At 33.7% G+C, this 25,855-nt stretch overlaps 10 protein-coding genes and 1 non-coding gene across 11 annotated transcripts; 6 read left to right on the top strand and 5 right to left on the bottom strand.

The window, feature by feature from the left end:
• Positions 1-1,747: 1,747 nt before the first annotated feature.
• Positions 1,748-4,096, bottom strand: KABA2_08S01276 (palmitoyltransferase AKR1; the record flags this gene model as incomplete). The annotated part of the gene is made up of 1 exon (XM_041551924.1): positions 1,748-4,096. One exon carries the CDS (start codon positions 4,094-4,096, stop codon positions 1,748-1,750), a length of 2,349 nt encoding a protein of 782 aa, XP_041407858.1.
• A 577-nt stretch (positions 4,097-4,673) lies between these two features.
• PEX10 (ubiquitin-protein ligase peroxin 10) lies at positions 4,674-5,684 on the top strand (the record flags this gene model as incomplete). The annotated part of the gene is made up of 1 exon (XM_041551925.1): positions 4,674-5,684. One exon carries the CDS (start codon positions 4,674-4,676, stop codon positions 5,682-5,684), a length of 1,011 nt encoding a protein of 336 aa, XP_041407859.1.
• A 116-nt stretch (positions 5,685-5,800) lies between these two features.
• On the bottom strand, positions 5,801-6,874 carry CIA1 (iron-sulfur cluster assembly protein CIA1; the record flags this gene model as incomplete). The annotated part of the gene is made up of 1 exon (XM_041551926.1): positions 5,801-6,874. One exon carries the CDS (start codon positions 6,872-6,874, stop codon positions 5,801-5,803), a length of 1,074 nt encoding a protein of 357 aa, XP_041407860.1.
• Positions 6,875-7,402: 528 nt separating this feature from the next.
• On the top strand, positions 7,403-8,554 carry MSW1 (tryptophan--tRNA ligase MSW1; the record flags this gene model as incomplete). Its single annotated transcript, XM_041551927.1, has 1 exon — positions 7,403-8,554. The coding sequence occupies one exon, from the start codon at positions 7,403-7,405 to the stop codon at positions 8,552-8,554; it is 1,152 nt and encodes a 383-aa protein (XP_041407861.1).
• A 532-nt stretch (positions 8,555-9,086) lies between these two features.
• CCC2 (Cu(2+)-transporting P-type ATPase CCC2) lies at positions 9,087-12,143 on the top strand (the record flags this gene model as incomplete). The annotated part of the gene is made up of 1 exon (XM_041551928.1): positions 9,087-12,143. The coding sequence occupies one exon, from the start codon at positions 9,087-9,089 to the stop codon at positions 12,141-12,143; it is 3,057 nt and encodes a 1,018-aa protein (XP_041407862.1).
• A 166-nt stretch (positions 12,144-12,309) lies between these two features.
• Positions 12,310-13,848, top strand: DON1 (Don1p; the record flags this gene model as incomplete). The annotated part of the gene is made up of 1 exon (XM_041551929.1): positions 12,310-13,848. The coding sequence occupies one exon, from the start codon at positions 12,310-12,312 to the stop codon at positions 13,846-13,848; it is 1,539 nt and encodes a 512-aa protein (XP_041407863.1).
• Positions 13,849-14,995: 1,147 nt separating this feature from the next.
• On the bottom strand, positions 14,996-16,120 carry KABA2_08S01408 (uncharacterized protein; the record flags this gene model as incomplete). The annotated part of the gene is made up of 1 exon (XM_041551930.1): positions 14,996-16,120. The coding sequence occupies one exon, from the start codon at positions 16,118-16,120 to the stop codon at positions 14,996-14,998; it is 1,125 nt and encodes a 374-aa protein (XP_041407864.1).
• A 1,626-nt stretch (positions 16,121-17,746) lies between these two features.
• KABA2_08S01430 lies at positions 17,747-17,818 on the bottom strand. The gene has a single exon. It is a non-coding gene; the product is annotated as a tRNA-Glu (tRNA).
• A 2,228-nt stretch (positions 17,819-20,046) lies between these two features.
• KABA2_08S01452 (type II protein arginine methyltransferase) lies at positions 20,047-21,342 on the top strand (the record flags this gene model as incomplete). The annotated part of the gene is made up of 1 exon (XM_041551931.1): positions 20,047-21,342. The coding sequence occupies one exon, from the start codon at positions 20,047-20,049 to the stop codon at positions 21,340-21,342; it is 1,296 nt and encodes a 431-aa protein (XP_041407865.1).
• Positions 21,343-21,969: 627 nt separating this feature from the next.
• Positions 21,970-24,159, top strand: GPT2 (bifunctional glycerol-3-phosphate/glycerone-phosphate O-acyltransferase GPT2; the record flags this gene model as incomplete). Its single annotated transcript, XM_041551932.1, has 1 exon — positions 21,970-24,159. One exon carries the CDS (start codon positions 21,970-21,972, stop codon positions 24,157-24,159), a length of 2,190 nt encoding a protein of 729 aa, XP_041407866.1.
• Positions 24,160-24,290: 131 nt separating this feature from the next.
• On the bottom strand, positions 24,291-24,917 carry BET3 (TRAPP complex core subunit BET3; the record flags this gene model as incomplete). Its single annotated transcript, XM_041551933.1, has 1 exon — positions 24,291-24,917. The coding sequence occupies one exon, from the start codon at positions 24,915-24,917 to the stop codon at positions 24,291-24,293; it is 627 nt and encodes a 208-aa protein (XP_041407867.1).
• Positions 24,918-25,855: the final 938 nt, after the last annotated feature.

The following is a 25,855-nucleotide window of genomic DNA, read 5'->3' on the forward strand; positions in this document are numbered from 1 at the left end:
ATAAAATAAAATATAATAAAATAAAATAAAATAAAATAAAAAACTGGTCTGATTTACACTTATATTTCACTTTACTGACAAACCTCAGTAAGAAAGACTATACAATATATTAAAATAAAATTTTATAATCTCTAATGCAAGACCAACAGAGACGATAAAAATGATTGTAGAGATGATTATTTTGTCAATTTTAGAGATTCATACTTGTTTAGCAGAAATACATACTGTATAATATACAGCAACGGCTATTTACTAACTTCACAGTGAGACCCAAATAAAGACAACAATAACAACGAGAGAGTAAAAATGAGTGAAAGATCAATCAGGAACTTTCCTCTAACAAGTAAACTACCGGAGATACAGACTGAGATATAGAAACTAAGAATAGGTTTATTTAAACTCTGAATTACTGTAGCCATCACAACTAGAAAAACAACTGAACAAAATAAATAAATAAATAAAATAAAGTACTTCCATGTATTGTTTGTTGCACCACTATATTGCTTTATTGTCTCTACGAAAAGAGTAATGGAGTAAACGACATTCATGCATTCAGTGCTATTATACTCTATTACTCTTTTCGTAGAGACAACTGATATTTTTGTAGAATCCAACCGTCGATACCTAAGTCAATAATAATATAATATCAACAGAGAGAGAACCAAATATATCATCTCGGTTCCATCTCTTGTGGTCGGCATCAACCTTCCTCTTATTCCACTCATTCATTCAATCGGTCGCCTATTCAGAGAAGTCAGATTATCACAGACGGAACTGTACAAGCTGCTACATCGAACTCTCTCCACCCAGAGACACACGAAGCAACCTAAAGCTTATTAGTGTTTTCAGTTTTCTCTTCGAAAAGTTCTCCCGTCCAGCATGGACCGCCTCTTTTACACAGCAAACCCGCACAGAAACGAAAAAGGAGACCCACAGCGGACGGCAAAGATGATCCGCCTTCCTTGGTGCACCCACACACCGCACCGGCACACTTGTTGTCTTTATCTGACCTGTCACATTTGAGTGGACGCGCGCATTGCATACGTGGGGTGGAGACAGAATAGTGTGTACTCTATGGGGTGTGTGGGTGCATGCGCTCTATTATAGTGTATTTTTTATGTGGTGGTGATAGTAATAATTCTTCCTATTATTATTGTCATTTCTTAATAGTGGGGATTACTGAAGTAGGTACTAATTCCCAACAACCTTACTAATATACAATAAGAGTACTCATTCAAGCTATCTATATCTTTGAGTTTTTATTGTTATATATTTAGTGAATTGCATATACATATAATGCTACATATACTCTCCTATTACTATTGTAATATTCCTTATTGTATTCTCTCTTTTTTTGAGTTCTATCTTGTCTTTGTAGTGAAACTGTGCAGTTTTTTTTATAAAACAATCAACACAGGTATTGTTATATTAATTTTCTTGAACAAACCACCACAAATATTGTAGGGAGTTGTGATAAAATAGTTGAGTAATTATCTATATTTTATTTCATTTTCATTTTTTTTTTGAAGTTCGTTTCTCGACCACAGAAAAAATCATACCATCTATCACTTTACTTTATAGTATTGTTTTGCGAAATTTTTATTTCAGTTATTATTAATATTATTATCTTACTATATCATTACTCTCTCTTTGCTGATAAACACCTCAAACTATTGTCATTGCACTTCCTATTGTGTGTCATTTCTAATAAAGTAATACTAAAAAATTTAGGCTATCTTTGTATCTTTTAAACGGTCATAGAAGAACTCTGGCCCTTTACAGGTAGTTCATATAACGAAAAATAGTCTACATCAATACCATTTAATAATGCACGCGAATTAATAGGTGGATACATAAATCGTTCCCATATTGGAGCACCTTTGTCACTAGTCAACAAGAAATCTATCACATTTGTCCTCATGCCATAATTAGTAGGGATTTGCACACGACGTGTGTTCTTGAGACTCAGGTTGCAATTAGAACCATTTGGATCATACCCGAGAGTCTCTTTCATGACTTGACATAATTGAGTCAAACCTAGCAATCTGTAACATATTCCAAATATTGATTTACGACCGTGAGGTTGCATCATAAGTAAATCAGTGGAACCATTGTTTGTTTCTTCTCCATTGATAGTCGTAAAGTTTTCTTCATCGTATTCTTCGTTACCGTCATCTTGAGATTTCATGTCTTCTGGTGTGGTGTTAAATGTTTCATCCAGGCCACGTCCTGTCTCCAAGTCATGATTATGCGAATGCGGATGGGAGTGTGAACCCATCGTGTGCTTGGCAAGCCTAGCATACTGTGTGAACTCATAACTTGTGACACCCTTGGCTACTTGAAAACTTTGCATGATTAACAGGAATAAAATCCATGAACCTTGTAATATTGACCACATTAATATTATGAATGAAAATTTATCATGGTGATATCCATAACAGAGAGAACTGTCACCTACAAGGAAACATTTATCCTCAGTGATACCAGATTTTACAGTATTATTTTTAATCAATTGGAAAGATTCTAGTATTAAATATGTGAAGGCCATTATACCACATTCAACAACAATCACAAAAAACATAAACAATTTATGATTACGTAACCCAATGTCATTATAAACCCAAGGACAGAAATGATCGAATCTTGAAACTAACCCTTTAGAAAATTTTGAATATTTACTTCTTAAAGGTTTACGAACCCATGTCTCTATGCAGAAATTCTCTGTATCTAATTTACCAAGTTTCATTAGTTCAATGATGGTATTTCGAACAATCTCTGGTTGGTCCCTAACGGGTGGTTTAATTCCTGGATCACTATTCAATAGTTTGAAAAAGGTAACGTACGATAATATTAACGAAATCAAAATAAATGTACTACTGGCATATGCACCAATACTAACCATCTTTGGGACGATCATTAGTGTGGATACAACAGTGACCCAAAATAAACTACCAAAGAAAATTCCTGCCATTAATGGTGACCTGGCTATATTGTAATCAATTAATGGATCTGAGGCATCTGATGAACCAATGAATGAAGGAAGAACCAGTCTTTGGAAAAATTGACTCAATGAGAATCCAAGTATCATTGAAACTAATATCCAAATGATCGGGTTTGATACACAGAATAAATTGCCAACAACCCCAATAAATAATAAAGGTGTTATGAAAATTGTAAATTTAGCATATAAGGGTTCTGAAAATAGTCTCCATGTGGGATAGCCGTTATCTTTAAATCCACATGAGTTTAATGCTCTCTTCAATGAATGAGCAGTATGTAATTCATTAGAAATAACAAAACAATCTTTACCATCATTGGTTTTTTGGAAAAAATCACCACCTGCTCTGATCAAATACTTAATGACATGTAATTGGCCCTTAACTACACCCCAATGCAAAGCAGTAAAACCTCCAGAATCTTGTAAATTAATATTGGCCCCAAATTTCAGTAATAATGCAACAGTTAAAGAATCTCCTTGATAACTTGCCCATAATAATGATGTTCTACCATTAGGATCTTGCGTATTAATATCCAATAGACCTTTGTTCACAACAAAAAATAAAACATATGCCACAAGCATGATATTTGAACTATTTACCGCAAGATGCAATAAATTGAATCCTTGATCATCCGTTAAATTGATATCAGCGCCAAATGTAATCAAATAGTCGACAATATAGACATACCCGTAACGAGCAGCCCAATGTAAAGGCGTTGAATGTAGTTTTTCAGCTTGGCAATTGACCTCTGCACCTTGAGATACCAAATACTTAACGACTGTTAATCGGTTATTAATAGCGGCCCAATGCAGACCTGAAACTTTTTCTGCTGGATCAAAATCTTGATGAATATCGATCGCTCCAGATTCGACTAGCTTCTTGACAGTTACAATCTCTCCAGATTGACATGCTTGTTGGTATTCATTAAGTATAGGATTGGTGACTTTAGTATCGTCTAACTTCTGCTGACTGTCTTGTCCTTCAGTATTACTCACATTACTTGTAGCTTCATTGGAAACAACTGCTTGTAAGGAACTAGTATCAGCACCTACTTCAAAATCATGGTCTTGCCCCAATGGGGACTCATTTTCTTCCATCATATTAATTTACCGTTTTAAAATCTCAATCCTAAATGCAAAAACAAATTATAACTTAGTCTATAATGTTAAATGGTGCAAAATCCACAATTATAATACAAATGCAATATTCTTTAACCAAAAAGCAAAATAATCTGTTCAACTGCGTACTTTGCTTGTAATGAACTCAGCCCCACCAAAAAATTATCTTGCAAATTAAAACTTAGAATCAAACTTTCACTCAATTTAAAGATCAACTGAAACTTAATACAATAAAAAGCAACTATATATCCTTGCTGATTTGAACCTTTAGAACCTTTACTATGTGATTTATTCTAACACCTCCGTTATATAAGCAAGTAGAAATGATTTGACGTCGATTGTCAGATTTTTACTATCCCACCATACTAAAATTTGAATCCCGCTGGGAAAGAGAAATTTATATTACGGAGAATAAGAGAGATTGCACTACAAGAGAGAGAAATATTGCTCATTTGCAACACTTAAAATCAAATGTAGATAAGGAATATGTACATATTCTATATATATATATATATATCTTTATTAAGGAACACTGAGCTCTCTACACATATTTTGAATGAAAGCTGAGGATATAAGAGCAGAAGAGAACATATTGCACCTTGCCGATGCCGCTAGCATCGTTCAAGCTAATCAAAAAGATACACAGATAGAGACGATATTGAATGGGAAATTAAACGATTTATTAACATTGACAAAGGGCCAACTTTTTACGAATATTTATAGCAAACACATTTCAATTGCATCAAAACTGCTATATCTCTCTCTGACAACACTCATCGGCAGAAAAACATTAGGCGAAGAGTATGTGGATATATTTATTGTCAACAAGAAGAATAAAGGGCTAGTGAAACGGTATCAAAGGTTAGTGTTTATCATAGGTTATACATTAGGACCATATCTTCTTCAAAAACTACTGAGTTTGTGGAAGCGCCATCACCAAATATTGAATGAAGATGACGATCATGACGATAGTAACAACGATGGACAACTATCATGGGAAGCGATAACAAACAGTCTATTAGATATTCACATGTTAATATTTTATTTTAAAGGTGCATACTATGATATGTCGCGTAGAGTTAGTGGACTTAGATATGTGACTGGACATCATCTTACTAACGACGAAAAACGCATTAGGGAAAGGAATTCAAAGACATACAAAGTCTTAGGATCCGTTCTTTTGTTACAGAGCCTTTCGAACTACATACCTCTCGTGAAATATTTAGGTCAATTGTTAACTAACTCAATATTTAAACATAATTACAGAGACACCAACATAAAATCATCAGACCAGACTCGTATAAATGAAAAAATAGGTATAATAAAAGGTGTCCCTGAAGAATCCAAATATCATCATATAGATCTTTCAGATGGAAACTGTTTCAAATTTATTCCTGAAAGTTCACGTAAATGTATATTGTGTCTTTCTGATATCTCCGACCCCAGTAGTGCTCCTTGCGGCCACATATATTGTTGGAAATGTATCATCAACTGGTGCACCGAAAAGGAAGAATGTCCACTATGTCGTCAAATATGTAAGCCACAACAAGTCATACCTCTCCGATAATCTGTACAACTTTACACGATTTTATAAATTAATGATATATCTATAAGCATTTCATATTTCTAATTATCAATATTCTCTATTTTTATATACAAAAATTAATAGTTTCTTTATGTGACTCAAATATTAAAATTCCAAACATTAACGCTACCATCATCACCACCAGTAGCAATAAGTTCCTGTCCATCTACATCTATCCATTTGACAATATTTACCTCATAGACCCCATGGCATAATTGCTTCTGTGCCACTACCTCCCATGATCCACTACCTTTCACAGTCTCTTTATATATTGCCAAAGTACCATCTGACCCACTGGTGGCAATCATCCCACTCATGGGACTCCAAGCAACACTATATACTTGGTTCCAATGTACTTTTGGTAGAGTAGACTGACAGATCCATACCTGCTGACCATCATTTTCATCATCTTCTTCGACATATTTCCATATACGAACAGTAGAGTCATCGCTAACACTGACCAATCTGATATCTTGTTCATTATCACTAGTTTCAAAATCAGATGACCATACAGTACCTTCATGACCTGTTAATACAGCAACACATTCCCAATCATCATCATATTCTTTCCATAGTCTGATGGTATCGTCATAGGAGGAACTTGCTAATAAATTCATCGATGGATGCCACACTACATGCTTCACGTCTTGTGAATGTTCCTGTAAAACACTGACACATTCATATTCTTCACCCATCTCATCTGTTTCCCAAATCCATACACTCTTGTCTCTTGAACACGTTGCTAGCAACATCCCATCCTGAGACCAAGCAACACATTTAACCTCATTTTCATGACCTTCAATAATTGCTAGTAGATCCATCTCTGATTCCTCATCCTGTTCTTCTCCTCCTTCCTCATCGTCGTCACCATCAACATGAGACACAATATCTTTAGTCCAAATAGAGACAGTTGCATCAAATGATCCCGCTGCCAATGTGACAGTATTAATATCAGTGTTTGGTCTCCAAGCAACAGATCGCACGGCCTTCCTATGCACGGTCCCATCCAGAACATCATCCAATTTGGTACCGTTTGGTTTAATATTAAGAATCTTTATCTTACGATCTGTGGAGGCCACAGCCAGCAGGTTGGCGGATGGAGTACGTTTGTAATCCAATGACCATGTCTTGTCGTTCTGTAACTTAATACCCTTAGCTAACGTGATAGACATTTCTTTATTAAAAACACACACACTAAAATAGGAGATACAATTAATGTTATTTTAGGAACAGAGTAATCGCTACTACGGTATCTTATTCAGTTCACTTCCTATATCTATGAAAGTGTCTGCGAGATAATTTGGCCCTTCTCTTATATAATTTTTCACAGAGAGCGATGACCTTTCCCAGTTATTTAAGAGTATATATTTTCTATATTAGTAATCCATTAATGCAGGTTGAGTATCTTAACTATTTTATGAAAATAGGCAGAATTTTTCAGAAACATATACTTGATTTTGTGGATTTAATTCGCTACAGTTGAAGGGTACTATTACATTAAATGCAATGTCTTGAACTTGACTTACTTTATACAATCAATTTTTACCATAGTAAAATTAGCAATTGCTTGGAAAAACAAAAAAAAAAGGAAAATAAACCAGCACTCGAGCTAAAACAAATCCTTATTTAATATATTAATACTTTAAAGGTTGAACTAATAGAAACGAAATTATGACTCAAGTAAGTCGAGACTAACTGTGATGTTTACTAAAAGTATTAGAAGTGTGGCAATCACCAAATCAACCATAAGGAAGGTTGGGAGGAGATGGAATCACATGGAATCATGTGTAGAGCTTCCTATGGATAAGACATCCCCTTTACCAATCCCTGATGATGCAGTGATATTTAGTATGATTCAACCAACAGGTGTAATCCACCTGGGCAATTTCCTTGGTGCTATCAATACATGGAAGCAGATTAATGACAAGAAGAGACCTGATCAGAAAATTATATATGGTATCGCGGACTTACATGCACTGACTATCCCTAAGAAAGATTATTCGTCACAATTGAAGACTAACAGGATGGAAGCCATAGCAACATTGTTAAGTTGTGGGATTAACCCACAAGTGAGCACTATCAATTTCCAATCGATGGTGGGTGGATATCATACAGAATTGTTCTGGTATTTATCGTGCTTAGCACCATTGGGGTATTTAAATCGTATGACTCAATGGAAGGATAAAAAAAGTGGAGATCAAACTAAGGAGAGATTGGGTCTATTTGCATACCCAGTGTTACAAGCTGCCGATATCATGATTTACAAAGGTACTCATGTACCGGTTGGTGACGATCAAAGTCAACATCTAGAGTTAACAAGATATCTAAGTGAACGATTCAATGCGATGTATAACGTTGATTATTTCCCTAGTGCAAAGACTCTATATAGTAAAAGTAAAAAAATCGCAAGTTTGTCAAACCCTAGTAAGAAAATGTCCAAGAGTAGTGAAGATCGTTTATCTATGATTTATGTCACCGATTCACCAGAGAGTATCCGTGAAAAGATTAAGAAAGCAAAGACAGACTCAATTAGTGATACCTTTTATTTTGATCCAGTAGAGAGACCAGGTGTTTCTAATCTGTTAGAGATTGTTAGTGGGTTCCAACAAAAGACTATGAAGGAAGTCGAAAAAGATGTATCACAATTACATGATTATCGTTCATTAAAAGAATACGTTAGCGATGTGATCATTGAATCTCTAGCCCCCATCAGATCGAACTACACAAAGTACACAAACGACAAGAGCTACCTTGAGAGTGTCATACAACAAGGCTACGAATCGTCACAGGAGATCGCTCATAAAAACCTCACAGATATTAAGAAGATTATCGGTCTGTCAAACGATTTCTAAATGACATTCCATGTAAATAACGAACAGCATACGTTCAAACCCTACATATATATGCACAGTATACTCATTCATATGTAAATATCATCAGTATCCGTCTACATATAAAGAACCCGTTTCATAATTATCGAACTCTGAGTTAATGGGTGCAGTTAGTTAGCGATGCAATCTCAAATTGAATAGAGAAACGCACCCAAATTTATCTTTGACGGGACAGAAATTTTGTCGTTGCGCCGTGTTTGCCATTATTGCCAATCACAGGCAGAGAAGGATTGCTATTTAAGAGGCGAGAAAGAAAAAAGTAGACAAAAAAGGGTCAAAGTGATGATTATTCTATTTAGTGCCGATGACACCGGGGTTAGTGACAGCTTTTTATACCTTCTGAAGGAAGAGGAGAACAGAGAATACAAACAGATATAAAGAGACCACTAGTCTAGTGATTGCTGAGTTTGAGTTAGTGTGTGTGTGTGTGTGTGTGTCAGTTCAACATACGATAATTATATAGATACAGGTTATAGAGGAGACGTATATTATCATGACGGAAGGAGGAAATGAATCGCTGCATGAAGCGGTGGTTAATATATCAGGGATGACTTGCTCTGCGTGTGTTCAAGCTATCATAACACAATTGGAGAAGCTCGATATGGTATCTAATGCAATAGTGTCGTTGTCTACATGTGAGGGAAAAGTTGAATATATGGCTGATCAACCTCAGGGTTCAGTAATTAAAGAAGAGATAGAGGATTGTGGGTTCGATTGTGTGGTACTGAAGGATACATTAATGACAACAGATATCACTGAGAAAAGATGTACATTGAGAATTGGCGGTATGACTTGTTCGGCATGTGTAAATGCTATTAAATCAGAACTGACTAAGTTGTCAGGTATCTTAAACGTAGATTTGTCTCTATTGACTGAAGAATGTGTGATTATGTATGATACAACTGTGGTAACAGAAGATGAAATTAAAGAGTGTATTGAAGATTGTGGATTTGATGCAACACTAATAGAAATGGAAGATTGTAAGACACAGATTGTAAAGACGAAGTTTAATGTATTCGATGATGCAAATACAATTGCACAAAAATTTGATCAATTAGTCACATCACAGGAATCTTTGATTTCTGCCATGGTAACATCCCTAGATATAGATTGTAATTTGGTAACTATTGAATATAATCAATCTTTGATAGGTATTCGAGACTTGATAGAGTTATGTGAACAAGAGACTGGTTATGATATGATTTTGGATGCTTCATATGATAAATCCGCTCAACTGAGTATGTTACAAAGAACACAAGAGATCTCTATGTGGAAAGTACGTTGTATGAAATCGTGTGTGATAGCGGTGATATCAATGACAATGTATATGGGGGTTCCAATGCTTTATCATAAATTGGTGATGAATCGCACATTCCCTTACAATGAAGTTCAAGGAATTACTGGTTTATACTATAGAGATGTTCTAGGATTGATCATGGCCTCGTATGTTTTGTTTCGTATTGGAGTGTATTTCTATATTTCATGTTGGAAATCATTAATGCATGGTACAGGAACAATGGATACATTGATAACTATCTCTACATTGAGTGCATATTTGTTCTCATTAGGGTCAATTATATATAACATCGTTTGGAAAATTGAGAAATTACCTAGTGTGGTATTTGATACAGCCATCATGTTGATTGCATTTATCTCTATAGGTAAATTATTGGAGAATAGAGCAAAGTCTCAAACTTCGACAGCGTTGTCTCATTTAATTGAATTGTCACCAAACACTTGTACATTGGTAATGTCAGAAGAAAACACTAAAGAAATACCGTTGGAATTGTTACAATTGGGAGATATAATTGAAGTGAAACCAGGGATGAAGATACCAACAGATGGTTCAATTGTAAAAGGTGAAACTGAAATAGATGAGTCATTAATGACAGGTGAGTCCAACTTGATACATAAGAAACAAGGATCTTTTGTCATTGGTGGTACAATAAATGGACCTGGACATTTTTATTTTAAGGTAACTTCTGTGGGTTCTGATACTAAATTGTCTCAAATAATTTCCACTATTAAGAATGCTCAATTAACTAAGACACCTATACAGAAATATGCAGATAAATTATGTTCAATTTTTGTTCCAGTGATCTTGTGTCTAGCAGTAATTACATTTATCACATGGTATATCATATCAAGATCATCAATAGCAAACAATTTCCAAACTTTCACTACTGGGGAAGGCAGTAATATGTTTAAATGCCTACGGATTGCTACCTCTGTGGTTATCGTTGCATGTCCTTGTGCATTGGGCCTAGCCACTCCTACGGCTATTATGGTTGGTACTGGACTTGGTGCTCAAAATGGTGTTCTTATAAAGAATGGGGACGCCATAGAGAAATGTAAAAATATCAAAGGGTTTGTGTTTGATAAAACAGGAACATTGACAACAGGTATGATGACAGTAGAGAATTTCAACCAAATAAACCAACCGGATGATTTGAAACCTGAAGAATTGTGGACTTTGATTAAGCTTTGTGAGACAAAGAGTGAACATCCTGTGGCTAGAACAATTGTCAACTATGCATCTCAGTTACTCTCTAAGTGTGACAACGAATTTATTAGCAATGATTGTAATATAGTGATGGGACAAGGGTTACAATGTGATTTCACTCATCTATTAACGAATAAGAAATATAAACTTTGCATAGGTTCTGGTTTAGATCTATTCTCTGCATCCATACAAAACGAGATTGATAAATTTTCACAATCACCATTAGGAAGTGAAATTAATACTACAGGTTATACGGTTGCGTATGTGTCTATTAATGACATCCTTGTAGGGAAGTTTGAGATTGTGGATAGATTAAGAGATGATACATATATCACCATACAATACCTCAAATCTAAGGGTTACGAAGTCTATATCGTTACAGGCGATAATCATTTTGCCGCGAATAAGATTGCTAGTACACTAGACATAGACACAAACAATGTATTCAGTAATGTTCCTCCTAATGGGAAATGTGATGTAGTGAAACAATTGCAAGATAAAAGTGGATCAGGTGCCATAATCTTTGTCGGGGATGGTATTAATGATTCACCAGCATTAGTGACAAGTGACCTAGGGATAGCTATTTCTACAGGGACAGAAATTGCTATTGATGCAGCCGACATTGTAATTTTAGCAGATGGTTCCAATTCTGAACATCCTTCAACAAATGCAAGTTTGAAAAGATTGATTTATGCAGTAGATATATCTCAAAAAACATATCAAAGAATTAAATTAAATCTATTTTGGGCACTTTCATATAACACATTTATGGTTCCAATTGCTATGGGAGTTCTTGTCCCTTGGGGGATTACATTACCTCCCATGATCGCTGGGATGGCAATGGCTCTAAGTTCCGTAAGTGTTGTTCTAAGCTCATTACAACTGAAATGTTGGTCTCCCCCTATCTTAGAGACTAATGAAAATTATACTGAATACAAGCGGTCAAATCTACTATCAAAACTACGTGATTTACTATTCGTTTGGCAACCAAATAGGTTATATCAACCTTTAGCTGATGATCTAGAGATGAATTCAAATATTGAATGATACCTACGTTCTAATACAAACAACATAATAATATATAGATATACATAACAAATAATTCTTAATAAAGTAATATTCTTAATTTTTTGAATAATTTTTTCTCTTAATAGTTTTACTGAAATATACCGTTGATGGTTTGAAATAAGCGCCGAGACACAAATAAAATAAGATGCTATTAAATAAAAACTCCCCTTCCAGTAGAAACAGAACAAATTCAGGTTATATTTTTCAAAGGAAACATATCAGATACCTTAAATTAATCATGGATTTGGTATCTAAATATAAGAATATTATTATTCAAAACATTTCGAAGTGCAGAAATGAAAGCAACTCACTGAAAATAAATAAATTACAAACTGCCTTCCCTACAGTTTCCATATCCACAATAATGGCAATATTTTATGCAGCAGAATTTAAATTCGAGAGGAGTTACAACTCATTGGTATTATTGGAAAGTGGAGGAGCCATCAATGAGAAAGATGTTATATTGGAAAGAGATTTTCTGGAGATGATAGACACTTTGCTACAAACACAATTAGAGGAAACATATAGTAAAGCAAAAAAGGCAATGGAAAAAGAAATTATGTATAAGGATGAAACAAAATTAGGTGGTGATAAGATATCCAAGGAATATATGTTAGCCAGTTCTAAAGTTCAATCAAAACTAGCCACCACTATTAACGAAGAATCATTAAGTACTGGAAAGTCACAACCCACCCAATCAAATTGGAGCTCAGTTGCAAGGAAAGGCAATACATCTCTGGATTCTAACAAAGGCTCTATTCTACATGATAAAAATACTGTTCAAGAGGGAATGAAAACGCAATACTCGAACAGAAATGCTCCTCCTTCATTATATAATATCCGTCAGAAATTAACGACAGTTGATACGCAAGATAAAGATTTCCCTACTAGATCTACAAATAAAATTAGTAATGATAATAATAGCACACCAGAAAAGCAGTCATTTAGTGACCAAACTGAAAATTCTTTAAGAGCTGAACATGTTTACCCAGAAAATGTCTTAACAAACTCACGATCTAATATAGCTCAATTGAATGCTAGTTACAATTCCAATACACAGTTAGAGGTTGGAGTGACTGTTAAAGGACAACAAAATATTACAAAGTCAATCTCTGAAACCAAATCGATATCCCAAGATCAATCTATTAACCCGCATGAAAAGAAAGTAGAACAACCAATTGACCAGAAAACTATAAAGTCTAATCGTGAAAAGTTTCTAAAAGTTCCACCTAAAAATAATATATCAATATCTGCAACGAGTACCGCAGATATTAATCAAAAGGAAAACAGTCAGGTAGTTTATTCGAATCGTACTTCTGACTTTTTAGTTGAAGCACAGGTAAATACAGACAAATTAACACTTCACTGTAATAGTGAAAGTCAACAAACAATAAGACAAAAAAAGAGTATAGTAACTGAAAAAGAAGAGGAACTCAATCACTTAAGAAACCCAGAGAGCAAACTGCCCAATGAACAGAAGAGAACTTCACTTTTCCAAGACAATAATATAAAAACATTCAATGATGTTAATTTTAAAACCCCATTCACACAACCTGCAAATAGTTTCTCTTCATCTCAAAATCGGAAGGTAACTGAAAAAGATATTGCATCGCTACAAAGTACAAAATCCCCTTCATTCCTCACCAACCACCTACAACTACAGCAGCAGCAACAACCCAATTGAGAATAAGCTTAAGGACCATATATTAGAATTTCATTTGTCAAAATCACCCGCTAAAAGTTCAGTTCCCAAGACCTGAAAAGATCTCATTGAATGGCTAAAAAAGGTAAAAAATTTATGCAATTTTTTTTTTGGTTAAGGAGGAGAGAAGAGGGGAATGCACACAACAAGCCGCACGGATGCATTCTGCAAGGAGTTAGAATGTGACTATATGTTATTTCCCATTTAACGATTTGATTGTATTTTATTATAATTTTGCAGTCACACATTTTTAAAAAGTATTATGGTTAACTTTCATCCCGATGCTTAGCAGAAAAGTAGTTTTAAAGGTAATACAACTATATAAATCGTGAGAGGATCAATTTGACAGTTGTCTCTTAAAAAGATTGACATTTTTCTTTCTATTAATTAACATAAAAAATATTTTGGACCAAAGAAAAGAAATCGTTTTTAATAGTAGAAAGTAAACATCAAGAAACACATATATACTTTATTCGAAATCTGAAAAAAATGTTTGACCATCTTACTGAAAAATATAACCTGAATTTTATCAGCTATGCCATGGGGAGCTACTATATACATCGTATACAAGCATTGAGATGTATATGGGAAACATATGATATCGATATGTGGCAACGTTTACTACTGGATCTATTAATAACAGCTTATAACAGTATTATCGTTATACATTTATTAATTAGTTGGATTTTACGTTGTTTAATAGTAGTTATTGCTGGACCAATAATACTATTAGATATTATAGATGTCGCAGTATATTGTATACGTTTACTCAAATACGTATCTAGAAGTATACGCTATAAAATTTTGCTACAATTACATGGATGAAAATATTCTCCATATTTATATATATAAAAAAATGGGTGACCCAATACATCCCAATCATTGTTATACACATAGACATTTTGCTATTTCACTTATTTACCATCGCTATTTTCATTATTCCGTCATAACTTGCATACAACTACACAATTAATTTCGCTAACCATATTTAATAAACATATAATTAACTACTATTAGTAATAAACACATTTTTTACTTTGTTTTTAGATAAATTTTCTATTCATTATTTTTATTTCTATTTATTTCTATTTATAATGTTGATTTTTTTTACTTATTTTCTTCATTATCATTATATATCGTTAAGCGCATCAGGTTTCCAATCCAGGTTCAGACGTCCATAAACAAACGACTGACACTGTTGCCACAACATATCTTTCTCGCTAGGAGAAAGATATATCTTTTGTGGTGTCTCATGAATCGAAATACCTTGTTGTTGCATTTTCCATTTTTTATATTCACTACAATTATGTTTAAAATCATAGCGACATTGAGCTTCAACAGCAAGATTCAAAAGAAAATTCTCAATGATATTTCTCCATTCAAATTTTTGCAATGACATGAATATTTCCTTCACACCTCCAGCCATTAGTTCATGTCTTTCTCTAGCAGTCTTAACAATATAAGTGGCACTTCTTAATCGAAATTCATGATCTAAATTTGCCTCCAAATAAATATCCGAACTCACAAGGCTTTCAATGAGAAATTCGTCTGAACAATATAATGGTAACAATTGAAATCGATATTTGGAACCTCGAAGAACGGAACCAATGATCTTAGGTAGTTTGTTACCCCATTCAGGTCTCAATTCATTGATAATTAATAACGATCTCGTGTCATTTAATGTCCAATCAATCAAGTTACGAACAGTAAACTCAGGTCTTCCATTTGGTAACATTCTATTTGTTAATAATGTTGACCGTGTATACATATCAGAAAAATCAGATGGTACTGCATGTTCTAATGCGATTTCAGTGACCAATGGAATCAAAGGTGCTTGTGATACATAAGGTATATTAACAGATTTTTCCTGGGTTAAAATACTAGAGCCATCAGTCATCTGAGAATGAGATAAAGAAAACAAACTTGAATCAGAAGAATATAAAGATTTATTATCTATCGTATTACTAATTTTCCTTGTACTATGTTGAGACCCATATTCCTTAAGAAATAATGTCTTTTTAATTTCATCACGAGCCCTTGTGGTGAACTCTACAGGTGCGTTACTGTCATGACTCCCAGAATCATGGGGATGCTTCACGAGTGGGAACAACCTTCGTTTTCTATCCTTCGAGAGTGCTATATTTGGACGTGGTGGTCGTTGGTCATTGGAGTTGGCGTTTGTAATTGATTGTTTATCATAAATAGGCAAAGGACTTGTGTAGTGATTACTTCCTGAGAATTTGAAATCTGGCATGGTCTCATTATATTTTGTTTAATTTATGGGGAGATAGTATGTTATGCTTTATAATGTTTCGATATCTTTGTTAAACCAATACAGAGCAAAAGATAATAAAAATAAATATATTCTACTTAAAGAATATAGAGGTAGACGTAAAATGAAAAAAGGAGGACTAATCAGATCTGAGAAGGACATTGTTATATATAAATGACAGGAATCCATCAGGTGTATCGAAGAGCAACCAACCACTTCTAAGAAATTAAAAAAAAAATACAGAGAGAAAAAGAAAGAAAAGAATAGATAATAGATTGGACGACATTGCTGTCAGCCATAGAGAGTTTTAATGCACACGAGAGAAGTAAAAGAGCAAGGACAATAATGAATTATTTAAAGATATCCACTCTTATGCAAGATATTCTAAGTCCTTAGCGATGACTTTGGGATATAATTGAAAATAACGCCGACAAACATTAACCAAAGATAAATATAACAAATATGAAATTTTGTTTGACGTTACCAGTGAAAAAAAATAAAACTAAAATTATCAATACATATTCCCACATATTCATACAATTCAGTTGCTTCGCATGAGAAAAATGTTTCCATTTCTATGAGGAATTGACAGAGAAAAGTTTTTCATACTGTACGTTTCGATAAGTGTAGGATTATTTCGGTAGCGACATTCATTTGTGTTAACATTTGAGGACGCAAAGGAACAAGCAACGTATATGTTAGTTGCGATTGAAAATAGAAACCAACACATTTATTTGCCTTAGGTCATCTACCGTTATTCATTTTTCAGTTGAAGTTGCTCGAGAGAGCAAAGTATGTTCATTGAAAATATTCGCTGTCGTTACCCACAAGTAGAAAGACCCGAACAGCCAGTTTTTCCGAGAAAAGTGGGGGTGGGGAAGGGGTTAAATCGGGATAAGACATATTTGCCGAGCAAAGGACGTAGAACCACCACGGATGGTGCATGGGTGTATGTGCCCCACTATTAACAATAGGTAAGCCCTCCGCGCAACTTTTAAAAGAAGAATTTGAAGTGGGGGAATGGATGAGTACCTTTCTGCAGTTTACTGTAAGATGAGAGAACGGTAATGACAGTAGCAGTTATTAAAAACGTTCGGTGGAAAACATGTAACGAGGTTGAAGAAGATAAGGATCCAGTATTCGTTAATCTCACAAAGATTATTCAAATTATTTCCCGCTAAGGTAGTATCTCAAGACAAGAAAGGAATTAAGTTTACGTATATGATTATATGTTGAATTTAGAGAGTACCTGTTTTCAAGTTGTAAGTTACCATTTCTGTTTTTGATTAGAACTAATGACAAATTATTACAAGGGAACATTGATGAAAATCGTCAGATTTAGAATAATAACTCAAAATAATATTGAGTGAGTATGAGTATAATTTATTTTTGATTCACTAAGTAATTATTTTATCGATTATAATCCAAATGCTTGCCTGACTATTTATTTTTACAAAAAATAGAATATGTCGAGTTTTAAGTGGAAGTAAATTTGAATTTACATAATAAAAACATTGGAACCTAAAGTATAAAACAGGAACTTCATTATGAATTTCTATAATCGATTTAATACTAAATTTTTAATATGGATGGATATCAAAAAAAATATTCCGAAGCCGGGAGTTGAACCCGGGTCTCCACGGTGAGAACGTGATGTGATAGCCGTTACACTACATCGGATGATAATTTGAAAATCCAAATGCAAAGATCTATTTTTCAGAAACATGATTTCTATTAAGTTTCAGAAAGTATTAATAGCATATTCTCTTGAAAGAAAATTGTCAGAAATTAAGAGTATTACGCACAATACATAATTAAAATAGGTAAAGTATTAAACAGAATTGCTGTTGTTGAAATGCTCATCTTTTGTGCATAGTAACGTTGGACAATGTGGCTCCAATAAACCCAATGTAGGGGAAACGAACACTACATTATGCAGTATATATCACGCGTTGTTATTTATACGGCAGTACATCACACTCTAAATTATACTTATATTAGCTACTTTCACCTTCAGATAGGTTAAACTAATGTTAGCCTTTTTAGTGCTGCCGCTATATTCAACAGATCGGTCTCTTTTGTTATATATATAGTTTACGTATTGTAAAATATTTGATATTCTTTATATATTATATTAAGAGCTTCCTTTTATATCATTTATTTAAAAGATTTTTATTTCGTCAATAGCACCTTTCATCTTTGTTTAGTTTGACTACTATCAAGGGTTGACTCTTACCAATAACTTGTAAACGTAAGTTTGAAATCGAGAATATACGATTAGTATTCGAGTTGAAATTATCGGACATAGTTATAGATATTCAAATGTATAATCTTGTATTTTATTTTATGTTATATAAAGTAAGTCTATATAAGGAAGATTGTATATATATAAAGTTAGAATATGTGTTCCTTTTATACTTTTGGGAAAGGAAAGCAGTCTACCAAATATTGATAGTATTCTTACTAAACATTCTAGAAACATGTTCTAGACACTTATGAAACAATTAGTAATACTTGCTTACTAATCATTCTTAAAGAATGTTCTAGAATCATATTGAACAGTTAGTAATAATTTCTTACTAAACATAAAATTGTAATAACCAAGTATTGCTACTTTCTATATTATAACATAACTGTGCTTAAAGGTATTTCTTTACCTGTTTAAATTAAGTGTGGTGTATATTACTCTTAATTTCTGACATAAACTATATTTTACAAACTTCTTTGAGTGAAATATTCTACGTATTTAACAAAAATATCAAATCCATTATCTGTCCAAAATATGACTTACATAGAGGTATACCAGGGTACCTCTCATTTAAGGGGAAGCATTACATCCCCAACGGTTTGACTTATTTAGCTTTCCCTAGGACTTGGTTTCATATTGTTATTGGTTCAGAATTTAATAGTAATTATATTAACCCTAGGTTACAGCTGCCCTTAAATAAATAAATTTGGCTCCCATTGGGTGAACCATTTTCTGCTGTGTCTAGGGAAGTTGGTGGCATAATTTGCATATTAAGTTCCATTATCAAAATGGAAAATTTTATAATCCTTCTTGAGTTTCTGAACTGAAAAATAGCTAATACAAAATAAATTATTTTTGTCAAATAATATTTATGTAATAATTAAATAGCAGCATTGAAAAAGTTTGAAAAACAAAGTAATAAACGTTTTATTATCATTAATAATTCAATTATCGATATATTGATTCGATAAGCATGTTAATATCAAATTTCCCTATCCTTATTATGTCTGAAACCCATCACTGATGTGTGGTCCGTAAACGTATTGCATATAATTGCTTCTTCAATTATCATTATGACATAGTAAAAGGCTCTTAAATGTTAAGATTTAATGCTTAACCAATTTTCAAATCAAGTACAATCGTTATTATTATTCACAAATATCTCTTCCGATTTTATAATCCAACTAATGTATTAACTGTTTGGAGATGTGCACCTTTCAAAAATGTTGTTAACTAGGTTTGTTCTCTATATTCATAATGTTCTTAAGTAATTCTCGCTGTTTTCAGAATTATTTTCAACCCAAATCAAGTGCTACGAGTTTGCTAACATAATGCAATCACTATTGTTCAATTGGAACATGATTGATATAAAGGAACGACCATAAATATTCAAACTACAAAAATAACAACCGTCTCACCTAATTGTTCCATCTACTAACCCATTGTTAATGTTTCATATATGCGTCATCAATCTCAATATGTTAATTAATTGTTTATCCGCGAGTCTCACTTTGCCATAATTAAGAAATTTTATATTGAAAGAAGAAACAAGGATACCGCTTAACATATATAAACTTAGCAAAACACGAAAATCATTATAGGAGAAGATAAGAAAGATAAAAGCGTACATATCTCAAATGAATTTGAAACTCTAGTAGTGATGAATAAATTGGCAATGGGTAATAAACCCAAATTACACACGTTCATCTATCGATTGAATCGTGGTAATTCCCGATGGCAACACACAAGTAGTATCCCATTCAGAGATCGAATAGAACTTCATAATAGAAAATATATCATGAAGAGACATAATTTTTTCTCTAAACATGACTCTAGATATAATGGAAATATCCAGGAAAATTTGTTGACATACGATCCCATATTGACCCAATGCATCGCTAGATGGCTTTGGTTAAACTATAAGATAACCGATTATCCATACTATGATTTAAATATATTGAACATATTTACAGATTTACCACAGTCCATATATTTTATGAAACAAATAATGAAATATTATCATGAAACTTTACCGTTTGAATCCTTTGATAAAATCAATTATTATTTATTTCCATTATACAAATGCAATAATATAAATAAACAATCACTACTTGATGATATTCCTGGAAATGTCCATATTATGGAAGACACGACATTATTCCCTATAAATAAAAATATCAATTTTAATGAACAAACAAGTAATATGTATATTAATGATCCTGTACAAATATTGATGTTCAATGATGTATTAGGTAAACTGGCGCATGATTTAGTACGATATAATCCATACAAGCAATCACTAGAACAATGTTATGTAGAAGAAAATGGCAATATCAATAAGAAACAATACAGTTCCAAGTTAGATTATTGGTGCGAACTTACATTGAGACAATTACATAATAACGATCATGATCACTTCAGTATAAACGAAAACATACTTGGTAATAACACATATCCAATGGACGAAGTATCTATTCCGTCACAATTCATTCAATTGTTGGAACAATTGAAATTCAATGCACCAGATTTACGTTTATTTATGATTGATTCCCCAAAAATTGTCACTAAACCCATCATACAAAAATTGAAAAGATTCTTTTCAAGGCGCAAAAGATACTTATACAATGATATGATCGGGGCCAGTAATATAGAAAATGTCGAGTCGATCAATGTAGTGGATCAGATACAATCAGATATCACTTTTAACCCTGATTTCCAACAATTGGAGACAATATTAAACAATATCAAAGGGAACGGTACAAGACACGGATTCCTACAACCCTGTGAGATCGAAACACTGGGTAATTTCTGTGATAAATGGGTTGATAGCAAAGTCAAAGAACCGTCGCATTCAACAAACAAAGAAGATAACAGTATACCAAGGGAATTCCTTGAAAAACTAAAATTACAACTGAGCATCGCCAACAAAAGTTCCCTGACTATCCTACATTCATAGTACTAGTCGTCGCTACCTCCTCTATCATATATATAGTTAAATATAGTTATACATATTCTTTAATATACAAACCTGTAAAAAGAGATCCCTTTAATCTAATGCCGACATCTCCATTATTACCCTGAGATCTCACCACTTTGGCAACTACTGGATTGCAGGGGACAATTAATTCGTTGCAACATACGACTAGTGTGAGCCGTTACTGTTTCCAGGAGAGGGAAGTAATCATCTGTTCATCTTCATGGCTCTCATTGCTGTCAATAAGCGAATGGCATCAAATTCTACTTCCGGAAGGCTGAAATTACTGATCCCTGCAGAGAAACACTGCAGGGACAAACGAGAGGAGACGATTCGCTCAACAAAATATATTTGAAGGGAAAAACTGAAATTCTGTTTCATTGTTAATTTCATATAAAGGGTAAAGAAGACTCAAACCAAGGGATGGACCAGATCAAGACAGATCCAGAGAACCAATAGATGTAATTGTTATAGTCTATTATTGCTGCTATTTGATATTATTATTAGTTGTTAGTTTGCGTACTTATTATTATTGCTATTATTTTCAGTCCTACTAGATTTCATAGATTGCTCTAAGTCACACCTGTCACTATTTGTTAGAAATACGAAATGTCAGGTCACTTACAACAGGATAAGAAACCAAAACCTTCAAAGGCTCACGTTCCAGATAGTTTTAAGGACTATGTGAACCCGTTTAATGGTGAAACATGGACAATATACACTCTCGCTTATGACCTAGTACTAGGAATTTTTGATATTTTGTTTACAATTTTCTTTAGAGAAGTGAAGGTCCGGGGAAGTCAATACGTGCCCCCAAACGGCACACCAACTATCCTTGTATGTGCTCCTCACGCTAACCAATTTATTGACCCAAGTTTAGTGATGTTAAAGACAAGACAGTTGCACAAAGGTAGAGGTAGACAAACTTGCTTCATCACTGCTCAAAAGAGTCTCCAGACTAATAAAGTAGTTGGACTCTTTGGTAGTTGTGTAGGTGGGATTCCCGTACCTAGAATTCAGGATAATTTGATTTCAGTGGATAATAACATTGAGATATATGCTTCTGATGTTGAAAATAATCCTAAATTGATTAGAGGGCGTTGTAAAGATGGTCAATCACCAGAATTCACTAAGAGATTTACTGTTAAATCTCTAGTCGGTTTACCATATTATTTAGGAAATGCTCAAATTTCTGAAATTGTTGACGATGAAACGTTGTTATTGTCTAATCCATTCAAAATGGAAAACCCTAAAGTTAAAAAATTGTTAACCAACGGTTGTAATTTCAAATACGCTGAGAAAATCGATAACTCGAAGACTTATCAAAACGTGTTTGATCACCTACATACTAATGGTTGTGTAGGTATCTTCCCAGAAGGTGGTTCTCATGATCGTCCCTCTTTGTTACCTATTAAAGCTGGTGTTGTCATTATGGCATTAGGGGCCGTGGCTGCCGATCCTTCTATGAAAGTTCATGTTGTTCCATGTGGATTACATTATTTCCACAGAGAGAAATTTAGATCCAGAGCTGTCATCGAATATGGTGAACCTATTATTGTCGACGGTGAACTCGGTAGACAATACATCGAATCACCTCGTGACACTGTATCAAAGTTGTTGGATAGAGTCACAGATTCATTATTCTCGGTCACAGAAAATGCTCCAGACTTCGATACTTTGATGGCTATTCAAGCTGCAAGAAGATTATATCAACCAACAAACCATAGATTCTCTCTACCTTTAGTCGTAGAGATTAATAGAAGACTGCTAGTCGGTTACAATAAATATAAGGACGATTCCCGTATTATTGCCTTGAAAAAAATGGTACAACGGTACAATAATAGTCTATTTTCAATGGGTCTTAAGGACCATCAAGTTCAAGATTTGAGAAACTCATTCCTTGGTAGTGTCAAAAGTCTTATCATCCTGATTACAAGAGTTTGTCGTCTGTTGGTATTATATGGTATGTCTATTCCTGGGTTTATCTTATTCTCACCAATTTTTATCATTTCATCAAGAGTCTCTAAAAAGAAAGCCAAACAAGGACTAAAAACTTCCTTGGTGAAGATTAAAGGTACCGATATTATCGCTACCTGGAAATTGATTGTCGCGTTGGTGTTAGCACCTATCCTTTACATTACTTACTCAATCATCTTAATCGTACTATACGCTCGTGGTAATTCATACTTACTAAGGGTATGGGTTCCTTTCTCCAACAAATTTTTACAATTTATCTATTTCTATTCTTTACTGGTATTTACTACCTATTCGAGTCTAAAGACAGGTGAAATTGGAATGGATCTATGGAAATCATTACCACCATTAATAATATCGATATGTTCACCAAATTCAAAGATCCGTGAAATTAAAGAAATGAGAGCAGTACTAAGTCGTGAAATCACCGATGTTTGTAATGATCTAGGACCTACCGTGTTCCCAGATTTCGAAAAATTCTCAACATCCAATATCATGAAATCTGACACTCTTGAAGACTCTGTAATGATCAAAGAGATTAACGATACATTGAAGATATATCCAAACCGTAGTAGGTCAGGATCTGTCGGATCACATGTGTCGAATGCTTTATCAAGAGTCAACTCTAGGGGTTCATTGACGGATATTCCTATTTTCAGTGATGGACGTATCAATGACTCCGAATCTGTATTCTCTGAGACTTCTGATACTGAATGGTCCGAAGAGGCTACCAACATTACAAAAAACGTTACAAACGGTATGTCTAAGATTGCATCACTTGTCAGAGAACAATGGCAAGAGAAGGAACATGACAAAGCAGAGTGATTTAAAATAGAAACATTTCTTCTTTTCAATGTATTATGACCTGTATATATATATTTAAATAATTTCAAAATATGAATAAATAATAATATAATAATGAATTAAACATAAAAATGAGAAGTTCAAATAACATATCAATCTTCACCGATTGGGATTTCGTCCTTCAATACTTTATTCAATTTTACACGTAATTCTGTCTGTTGATCACCTCTTAAAATATCTGAGACAAAAAATACATCACAATCCAGTTGCACCATTTCCAATGCACCTTTAAGTACACCACATAAAACGTTCGAATACCATAATTGTTCCATAGCATCCATCGGCAGTTCAACAAAATCACTCAGTGGATTTTCATCAATAATAAGACTAAAAGTATCCTTTGTACTAGACCAATTTGTAACTCTTGGGGTAATATTTAGAAACACCTTGAATGCACATTTACTTAGAGCTTCACTTGTCTCTTGCATATCTTGGCAACGAGGTAACGCAGTTCTAGCTAGAAAGTCCTCTATTAAACGGACACCAATACTGTAACCCATTTGGAACAATTGTTCATTAATCTTAGTAAAATCTCTACCATAATCCGTGCATAACTGTGACACAATAGCACCATAAGTTAATGTGAATAACTCTGCATTGATCTTTTCTGTTCTTTTCCATACATCTTCGCCTGTAGCCTTAAAGGATCGGCTAAGAGGGGATTGAGCTGTGGCAGAGGCTGCAGTTTGACTGGAATTGATCGATTGTTGTCTGGACATGTTTCAATAATATTTGATAGATAAGGAATACGACTATTGATCGTTACTAGGTTGTCCCTCTACCACCTTTCATGCCAAAAGTTGTTCCAGATATTCTGGTATGTGTAAATTTATACATTAGTATTAACATCAATTAAATTGAGAGATTTCGAAAATCAATAAAAAATCGGCAAAAATGCAGGATTTCTAACCTCGCGGTTGGCGACCCAGTGACTTCTGACCTTTTCCTCTATTTCTACAGTCTTCAACTGTGCAACCATTTCAACAATGATGATGATGATGATGGTTTATATCACTAATTAATGATACACTTAACCAGTAATTGAAGTTACACAATAATGTTTTAGGAATTTATTAGATTATATAATCGCTACCAACTACGCTAATTAATACTACCAATGATTGTAGAGTGAGTAAACTAGTTAGTGGTAGCAGTTTACCTCATGTGCCTTAAAGATTCACAAACAGACACTAAGCCTATCGACGCTATTTGCCCGAAATATACTACGATTACTACATAAGGCTATATTAGCAAAAGCAAGTCTAACTAAGATGATTGTTTATATGGAGCGAAATCGTATCAATAAAAGAAGACGACACTGTCTCTTTTTGACATTTTTACACTGTATGAATATATCAATGGTTTCAGAATCTACAAAAGAAAAACTTGCAAAAGATATGCCAAATATTGGTACTCCTTGAACCCAATCATGAAGTTTAATGGTATGATTAATTCATTATGACGTTAATCATATGTATAAGAACATATGTGGCATTAGAAAAGTAATAAATTGACCAAAGTCACTTTAGAGGATGTCACATACTGCTACTAATAAGGTCTTGGACTTATGGGTAATTGCTAAACGGATGATAGGTACGCTTTAGAAATATCATTTCCCTAAATTGAAAATATTCAAGAAACAAAAGTTTTAAACTGT

Source organism: Maudiozyma barnettii, assembly GCF_903064755.1.
Source record: "Maudiozyma barnettii strain CLIB 1767 genome assembly, contig: KABA2_08, whole genome shotgun sequence".
Lineage (NCBI taxonomy): Eukaryota > Fungi > Ascomycota > Saccharomycetes > Saccharomycetales > Saccharomycetaceae > Maudiozyma > Maudiozyma barnettii.